This window comes from Mercurialis annua, linkage group LG1-X (genome assembly GCF_937616625.2).
Source record: "Mercurialis annua linkage group LG1-X, ddMerAnnu1.2, whole genome shotgun sequence".
Lineage (NCBI taxonomy): Eukaryota > Viridiplantae > Streptophyta > Magnoliopsida > Malpighiales > Euphorbiaceae > Mercurialis > Mercurialis annua.
Window position 1 is genome coordinate 3,419,036 of NC_065570.1, and position 9,995 is coordinate 3,429,030.

Below are 9,995 nucleotides of genomic sequence, written 5' to 3' on the forward strand. Positions count from 1 at the left end.
ATAATTAGGCTGGTTTGATATTAAATAAAATTAACAAATGATGTATAAATTAGCCGTCTATGTTGATAATTCTTATAAATTATATGCAATAAAATTTAGTTTTGCTCCTTCAATTTGGAACACGTGATCAAAAGAGTCTAAATTTGAGATTTAAGACAAAAACATCTACAATTTATCAACTTTTATTCAATTTACACTTTTAACCATTAAAGTCAGATTGACGTAAATTTAGAATTTAAAATAATTCAAAATTAATAAAATTATGGATATTTTTGTCAAATAATAAGGTTAAACTTTTTTAATATGTTGTTTCAAGTTTAATTTCTATAATGTGGTGATTTTAGTCTTAAAACTATTACTATAATGAACTAAATAATTGTATCATATGGAAATATAGATGTAATTAGAAGATTAAGATGTGGTGGAGTGGAGACACTATTGAGACTTGGAAATCTATTATCACACTCATATTTCAAAAGAAAGTTGGAGGGGCAAAGTGCTTTAAGTCTTTATATTTTGTAATTTTGAATCATTTATATTTTGTAATTTTATAATATAATTTATTTTGTTTGTTTTATCAATTAGTGGAGAATCATTGAGAATAAAGAGAGGTGGCTGACAGTAATGAAAAGTGATCCACTTAGAGGCACTTTGCTCCATGGATTGAGTAAAAATCATATTAATAATCACAATTTTCTTACAGAATAGATTGGATAATTTTCACTAACAGTTCCTCAAGTTTCCTCTTTTTTCAATTAAAATACGTTTGTTTTAATTTATAGATGTAAGATCCCCGACATTTTAATTATATGACAATAAAATTATTATCTTCCATTTTATAACTTTTCCATAAAAAGACTGATGTGGATGCCTATAATGCAACTGATGAGCAATAGAAATTATGATTAATTCTATATAGGTCTAATTACCTAAAAATACTTTATTTTTTCAATATCTTTCAAAAAAATTAATTTTATTCTATTTTCCAATTTGCACTTTCAATTATAGTCATTTGTCCAAATTGAAGTGAAAAAAGTTTACATAAACCTTTCATATTACTTCATTTTTTAAATTAACTATGACAAAAATACAAATTGAAACAGTGTGAAGTAATATAAACGTAATATTTGAATTAGATTACGACAAATGAAGTATCATTTAAGAGTTAAAGATTTATATTAAAATAAAAGGATTGTGGTTGTGGAAGATGAACATTTAGGGACTATAGGTGAATATTACCCAATTAAATTAGACTTTCAATTGGAATTCAATGACCTATAAACACTAAGCACCTGTCTATAGGCAATGTCTCCACTCCCCTAACAATTAAGAATAAAAATTAATCATTCATTAGGCATTTTCAATTGTGAATAATTACTCTTCAATTGTTGAGTCTTTTGTTACATTTGATTGATTGAGAAAGATGGGGATACTTATTTCATGCATTGAGAACAAATTTGTGGCAGATAGTTTTTGTTTCTCAAAATAATCAATGAATTATTGTGAACCAAACAAGAGGATGCATTGTACTACTATAGTATTACTTTGATTCTTTTTATACCTTTTCTTTTTCTCATTATTACAAGAAGTGGGAAAAAAGAGATTTAAATATAAACTTTTTTAGATGATATTTTTATCCATAGTTAATTTGAATATTGTGTTTTGATGATTTGAGATGCATTGCGGGGTCATTTCATTCGGTTTTGAAGAAAGTAAAAGCCAAAATGATTTAAAAAATAAATTTAGTTTGATTATGTTCGGTTTTTGGTTTCACCAATATATAGTTTAATTCATCTTGTTAAAATTTTTAAATATAAAAGATATATTGAAATTTGCAAATGAAGAGAAATTAAATTATAAGTCAAATCTATCGGAATTTGTTATTTTTTATTTAGTTCGGTTTGATTTTTTTATTCGGTTTGATTCGGTGTACCCTCCTAGTGGGCCCATGTGCAGAAAGGTTCATAGAATAGTTGAGTTTAGCAAAGAAAAGTGAAAGAGATTGATTGTAGTAATCTGAATCAAGATTTGAGTCAACCATAAGGATATTGATGTGTAGTTGTTAGCCAATCCTCATTTCTTTCACAACACAATGGGGTCACTATTGGTAGTAGGAGACGATGAGATGGAATGCTATGTCATTGTCTCTATCCACAAGTATTAGATTGTTGGAAGTAGGGGTGTGCATTCCGTTCAAACCGAACCGAATTAAAAAATTATACTTTTAAAAATAGAGCAGAACTGAAATTAAAAAGAAAGTAGATTTCAAACAAAACCGGTCAATTCAGGTTTTTTTATTTTGTTCAGTTTGATTATTTTAATTCAATTTACATTAGAACTTAAATAACTTTTAATATCCAAAATAGAACTGAACCAAATCAAACTGGATAATTTTTTTATTATTATATTAAACCGAAACAAACCGAATCGAATATATCAGTTCGCTTTAATTTTCCAATTTGATTCGCTTTTAAAATTTACAAGAAGCAAGTTGCAAGTAGCAAAAACATGTGGATTAAATGATATGGGATGGGTGCACAAAGATTGAACAATATGTTTCTTGCCATTGAAAATAGCACTGCCCTGTTCAGGATTGCAGCACAATTGGTCAACCCATCTTATCACAAGCTAAAAATGTGCAGTATGCATGGCTAAAACTACAGATAGCTTATTACATGCTTTAAATGCTTTTAAAAATAAGCATAAACAGTAAAGTAGCAAAAAATACAAGGGAAGGTGAGCAAAATACAAAGAACAAAAAGCATAGCTAAATAATCGTAATAGCTCACCGATGAGATACTCTTGCTTGCGTCAAAGATAAACGAGTCTAAATGATCTACCGGAGTTTTGGGATTTAACAATGGTAGAGGATTTTTTAAATTAAAAGTTATCCTGTTAAATTCTAAATACTACTAATACTATTTCATTGCAGTATTAAGCATAAACAAAACTGCCTTGGATTTTCATTAAAACATAATCTAAAAGCATATACTATTAGAAAGAAAAAAAAGAGCAAGGATATGAATGGTGGGACAGAGAAGCAGCCACCTCAACTATCGAATGGTGGGACAGAGAAGCCGCCACCTCAACTATTATTTTATTTAAATTTTGCCTACCACGTCATCTGTAAATAAAATAAATGATATTACATCATTATCTTTGTTTAAAAACATAAGAATTTTTCATAGTGCATAAGATGAATTATATAGTGACCCTCTATTGTGCTGGCCTATTAGACCATTGGCATTGCTTCCAGCTGTATTAATATTGTAGAAAATGTCAATACTGTATCATATATTTCTATGAATTAAGTCAACGCCATTCAAAACAGCCAAATATTTAGCAAATTAAAAAGTTCAATTAGGTGGAACAAATATTGAATTTGATTGATTAATCTCTTAGCAATGCTCTGTTTGAAACAACACAGTGCTGCTGCTGATGTGTCATGAGTAATTCATACAAATAAAGGCAGCTAGAAATACAAAATTTTGGCCAGTAAAAGAAATCCAGCATACAGATCCCGGAATAAGTATCTGGTGAAAGAAACGGTTTTCTAAAAATGTACACTAAATAAATCCAGAAACTGATGATGCTGATTATGTCGCATCAGAAAGTTGCAGCTTTAGCAATACAGCCGTTATTGTCAACATAGGTCGTCGAAAAAATACCCGCTAAGCAGCAACTGGAACCTTTTCCGGCTTTTTACCTACTGGCCTTCGAGGCTTTTTCTCAAATGTCACTTCGGGCTTCTTGATTCCTTGAATATCGGTGATTCTCAACTTGGTCAGTTCCTGAAAAGCAGAGAACAAAAGGTCAAAAGAAACAACTAATACTTGAGCACTAAAACCACTTGGATAAATAAATCCATGCTTACCTGGCGATGTCCTTTGGTTCGGCGGTAATTCTTTCGCCTCTTCTTCTTGAAGATGATTACTTTTGCATCTAATGCCTAACATAAAAAGAAGAAATACAATAATTTAATTAACACAGACAACCTAGTAAAAACATGAATGCTCCGATTGTTAAAGCCTCATATTACATAACAAAAAAAAATTGCCGTTAGATAACAATAATTTGCAGAGTACTATATAACAGAAAGCCCCGTATTAGACAACAGCAATCCAATTTCTAGTTAGAGCAACAATATCTGCTTTGACATGTCCCATTTAAGAATCTCATTTGACAAAGTTTGGAGCACCCACAGATAAAGTTTAAAAATCTTGTGCGTGTAAATTTTTCAGAAGCAATTAATATGTGCAGAATACTATCTTGTCAATAAGCATAAAAATAACCAGATTATTCAATCCAGTCATCAAAAGAAGATCGACTTGAGTAGTTCCTATGAACCCCCGCCTTCTGCTAAAGTATATATTAGTTCAACTTTAACTATTAAGTGATGATTTAGTTCTCTGTTTACCTTTCACAAGAATGTAACAAACTTCAACAGGTATATTTTTCTAGTGTCAGGAGCTGTATCATCAAAAGTTGGAACCACCTAAATGTGCTCTTTCGCAATCTAATAAGGTAAACTATATTTCCCACGTATGCCCACTGGCATGGCCAACTATCCATATAGATCTGACAGTCTCATTGTATTTGTTAATTGAGACTGTATTACTGTGTTTAACAAAATGAAAAATCCAGAAATCATGTAAATTTCACTAATAAATTTAGAAAATGTGAGACAGTCTCCAACAGTGATCAATAAAACCAGAATAATTTAGAACAGATTAAAAGCCAAACCAGCAGAAGAGAAAAATCCGGTATATAATTTCCCAAGCCTGCTAAATTATCCACCATATGAAACCTAAGACCTATCCATCTCTACCATTTCTTTTATATCAAACATCAGGATACTGTATGCTATACTAAAGCAAAGTGTAGCGTTCTTTAACACAAAATGTATGAAACAGAGAATTGCTGATTAACCATGTAACTCGATGAATATTTTTCCATTAGTAATAAGAAACTTAAAATTTAGCTTTAAGCAGAGACTTGACATTTTTGTACTGTGAAAGCAAAGATAACTTTGTCTTCAACTAAACTAAATTTAACTATATCAGCCCATAAGTTGGAACCTAGATTGCAGGTTCCCGATTTTCCGAGATAGTGGTGTGAATTTGGAATTTATATAAAAACTTGAATAATGGAATTTTCGTAATTCTGCAATAATATATAAGTGTGCGCATTATGCGATTTCTAGGTCTATTTTGAATGGAAATGGGTGAACAAACAAAATTATTAGCTTTGTTAATGAGGCCTGACATAATCTCAAATTCGTTCATTTAGTCATTCCAAAATTGCATTTTAATGTTTTTAATTAGTATATTTAATTTTATTAGTTTTACCTGGGGTTTCCTTTACAGTATAGGATTAGGGTTTTACAATTTCTAGTCTTGAAGTTTATTGCTTCCGCAGAAGAAAAAAAACACTGAAGAAACATTGGCATAAAGAGTTAATAAACAGAGGGATAATAGCTGCCACACTTACATGTTCCTCAACAAGTGCATGAACAACTGCTTCTGGTACCGTAGGCCTGCCAATAATGGTTTGAGTCTGTGATCCCACCAAAAGAACTTTATTCAAAGTTAACTGCAATAGACAAAAGTATAGAGTCATAAACTAAACTCCATTTGTAGAAAATTTGACTACTTTCTTCTTATTAGAACGTTGCTAAGTAGATGTTTCCAGATAGCTATTAGCAACTACAAGAAATGACATTGAATAGCATTTCCCAAATTTCCAGCTACTAAAGCAAGGTAAAGACAGAGATACGCGTGAAAAGTGACGGAATCAAACCAATGAGAATAGTAATAAGATGGGGATAATCAGATTTAAGTGTTAATTCTTGCTCCCTACGTGCAAATCTCAGAACTAATAACCGGAGACTAAACAGAACTTTTACGCTACTTCATCAAAAAGAAGCTCTAATCTTGCCTCATCCAAGAAACATTAATTGACGAAGCTATCTTCAGAACTCTCACTTCTCATATACATATTCAATCATAATTCATCCATTATTTTTTCCTTAACAGCTCATGCTCTCAAATTCCGTTGCTTACAATATTCCAAATGCTTAATAGTCTATACAAAAATCATTCTTAAAGCTTAAAAGCTAGTAATCACATATGCAATTTCGACTCACCTTGTCATTTACATCGCAGAATTTCAATCTTTCTGCAAAAATACAATCCCCATTGCTCACTTTAAATTGATGAGATCCAATCTACATTAACAAAATGAATAAATTAACTTATGATTGCAACGTTAACATCTAAATAATACTTAAAAAAACAAGAAAAACCAGAAATCAAACCTGAACCACAGCAAAAACCGGCTCAAATGCTTTAATAACCCGCTCATTTTCTCCAAGCGGTCCGATTACTTTATACCCGATCTCAGCAGCTTCCTCTTCCTTCTCTTGCGGTGTGTATTCTCTCTTCGAATCAGACCCCACCGCTACGTCATCATAGTCACTATCTTCATCTTCCTCATCGTCATCGTCGTCGTCGTCATCGTCGTCGTCGTCATCGTCGTCGTCTTCAGTTTCGTCGCCGCCGCGAGAATCTGATGATAAATACCGACGATTATGGTGAGACCAGAGCGAATGATGACACGTGGCGTTGTTGGAAATGAGAGAGGAACTGAGGGTTTCGGTGGAGAAGGAAGAAGAAGAAGAAGTTAAGGAGAATTTTAGTGTGTTGTGTAATGATGTAGTAGCGTTTGAAGAAGAGAGTGCAGCTATGGCTTGACGGGTTAGGGTTTGGAAACACCGTCTCTGTGCCATGGCGGGTGGCGGTGGTGTAGTGGTGGTGCCGTGACGTTTTGGGGAAAACCGAGTTCAGGTAGAGGAAGGCGTATAACTCTTATGTTAGGGTTTAGCAAGCACGCCCCACACGTGCGATGAGTTTTTTTATTTCTGTTTTATTAAATAAAAGTGAATAAACAAAATATAATTAAAAGGCTTAACTCCTCTAAAGGCCCTCATACTATACCATTTTTGTTTTGGAAGCCCTTATACTATTTTTTTTAATTCTTCGGATTCATCTACTACTTGATTTTCGATTTTTAAGTCATTTTTTAGTTTTTTTCAGTCTCTTTACTTATAATTTTTTTTGTTCCTCCAGTCCCTAAAAAGGATATGAAAATCGGGTATTTGATAAGTACAGAAACCCAAACATGAATAATTTTAGGTAGGGGCCTCTCAAATAAAACCAATAAAGTAGAAGGATCTCTGGATGAGTTTTCTTAATTAAAATAAAAGAAATAATAATTATAACTTCTTATGTTAAGCTAACATTGTTATACTCCCTCCGTCCCACTCTAATTGACAAAATAACTAAATTACAATAACCAATACAAACTGATAGAGTCCGGCATCTCGACGACATTAATCCTGCAAAACAGTGTAGATGGCTAACCGGACGGTTTGTCCGATTAGCTCTCCGATGCTTAAGTCAGTTTAGGCTTAAGGGAGAATAATTGTATTTGTTATAAGTTGTGTGTTTAGGCATACCTCAAGCTCCTTTTATAGTAGATGATTGCATACCTAGTAGTGTTGTAGTAGGAAAGTGATTCCTATTTAGTAGGGTTTGACCTTGATTAGGAGTGTCCTTCCTTATTCAGACAGGAGTCCTATTTAGGAAGATATTCCTAAATAGTCTCGTCTTCCTAAATTGGAGGCTATCTTCCTAAGTTGGAGTTTGTATCCAAATAGGACAGATACTCCGAATATTGCGTAGATCTTGGAGATCTTATCCGAATCCCGGGGTCGACGTGCTTTGTCCGAGTCCTCAGGGATTCGGTCTTTATGATGTCGAATGATGTATTTCGGTCAAGGAGGATCCGGTGGATTCGGCCCTTTGGGCGGGAGTCAGGTGTCGTCTGAGAATAGATCTCCTGCGACTCGGCTCCATTATAAGTAGAATAGGATTCGGTATCCATCATTAGCCCCCCCGCAAGTGAGTTGAAGTCATGGTATTTTATGCCTTGGAGTATTTCAGCTCTATTTGAGGCGAGTCGTTTTACTTCTCCAGCAAGATTCCTATTTTTCTTCTTTCTTCCACGTATCGTTCGTCTATTCCTCGTTGCTTTTGAACTTAAGACAAGTGTCCGTTTTTATTTTCCTTATATTTAAACTGTTGCATGACTTGTTTCATTTTTCATCTTTTGTTTATTATGGCGAATCCGTATAGATTCTTCTTTATCTTGATTGTCTAATATATCATCCTTCGGCGAGTCTCGAGGTCCGCCTCGGTGGGCGAATCACACAGGACTCAAATCATAATATTCTGATATACATCATTAGCCCCCCGTAAGTGAGCTAAAGCCTTGGTTGTTTGAAAGTCGCTTTGCCTTTATTCTCATCTTCAATCTTTATTTCTCGTGTTTGATTTCTTAGGTAATCTTTAAAGTAGCTTTGAGTGTTTCTGTTTTGCTTTTATCGCTGTTTGGGGTGACTGTTTTGTTCCTTTTCTTTCTTCTTTTATCATTCTGTCTTCTGATGGATCCTTTCCGGCGAGCCTCTTTTTTGCGAGACTCATTCCTTTTGGCGAGACTTATTGTCTTCTTTTTATTGTTTTATAAGGCGACTCCTCGTCGTTAAGTGAAGTCTTTATACTAGATGAATCTTCATCAGTAGGCGAAGCCTTTGTACTGGGCGAGCCCTTATCTTGGGAAAACCTCCATTTTTCTTTTGGATGGAATCCTTTATAAGGTAAACCTTCTTCGATTATGACTTGATCGGGTTTTTCTTTTTTCTTCTTGATTTTGAACTTTTCTTGTTTAGGACTCGGTTGAGTCTTTTCTTTATTTAATGCATTGCTCATTATTTCCCATTTGGTTTGCTGTGTTTTTGTCTTCAAGTACTTTGATCTTCGTTGATTGTGATTTTAAGTTTATTGTTTATTCCTCTTTATTCTTTATGTTCCTTCTTCTTTGGCGAGTCCCTGTTTGGCGATATTCATTTCATTTCTTTTTTTCTGTCTTTTTTGTGTTCGTCTTTATCTTTCTTCAAGGTGTTTCTTCTTGTTTTCTTTCATGCAATTCACTGATAGAGTTATGAGTCCTTCGACCCCCTCCATAAATACACTAATCTCAAAGGGTATCTATGCCCGTTTTTGAGATCATGTCTTCAATTTATTTCGTCGATTTTCCTTGATTTTGATTATTTTCGGACGGGTTGCCTTCCTTTTTAAGATTTGTTCCTCTGGTTTGGGTGAGTTGCCTTTTATTTGTTGCTTTGGGCCTATGGCCTTATTTCTTTTGTTCTGGACGAGTCGCCTTTATTTGAGCACTTGGCCTTATTTTTACCTGAATCATTTTAGACTCGGTCTTCAGTTTTGAGATCTTTTGCATTCCTCTATTGATTGGCGTTTCGGCGTTTCTCTTTCTTTTGCATTCCTCTATTTCTTGGCGTTTCGTCTTTCGCTTTATTTTGCTTCGAGTTGATTTTTATCTTTGATATTTCGCCTTTAGAGTTAATCTAAACTCTATTTTTGGCGTTTTGCTTTTATTTTTAGAGTAAATTTATACTCTGGTTTTTTGGGCGTTTCGCCTTTATTTTAGAGTAAATCTATACTCTGGTTATTGGGCGTTTCGTCTTTATTTATTCCGATTCCTTTCTGCTTTACTGCGTTGTATGAATTAAAGATAGTTCGCACCATTGGGTATGACAAACGTCTATACTTGACAATGGGCGATTGGCACCGTCGGGTATGACAAAAGTCTATACTTGACAATAGGCGTTGTTTTCTCACTTGGGGTTTTTCTTCAAGGTTCAGGCAAACCTATCTTCTTTGTCCCTCTTGGGGTTTTTCCTTCAAGGTTCGGGTGAACCTATTTCTTCTTTCCCTCTTGGGGTTTTTACTTCAAGGTTCGGGCGAACCTATCTCTTCTTTCCCTCTTGCGATTTTTCTTCAAGGTTCGGGCGAACCTATCTCTTCTTTCCCTCTTGGGGTTTTTACTTCAAGGTTCGGGCGAACCTATCTCTTCTT

General features: G+C 33.8%; 1 protein-coding gene across 1 annotated transcript; it reads right to left on the reverse strand.

The window, feature by feature from the left end:
- Positions 1-3,360: 3,360 nt before the first annotated feature.
- Positions 3,361-6,895, reverse strand: LOC126665974 (50S ribosomal protein L21, mitochondrial). Its single transcript, XM_050358922.2, has 5 exons — positions 6,317-6,895; positions 6,146-6,226; positions 5,491-5,592; positions 3,875-3,949; positions 3,361-3,791 (listed from the first exon to the last, which is right to left on the reverse strand). The coding sequence occupies exons 1-5, from the start codon at positions 6,785-6,787 to the stop codon at positions 3,672-3,674; spliced, it is 849 nt and encodes a 282-aa protein (XP_050214879.1). The 5' UTR covers positions 6,788-6,895; the 3' UTR covers positions 3,361-3,671.
- Between the last annotated feature and the right edge of the window lie 3,100 nt (positions 6,896-9,995).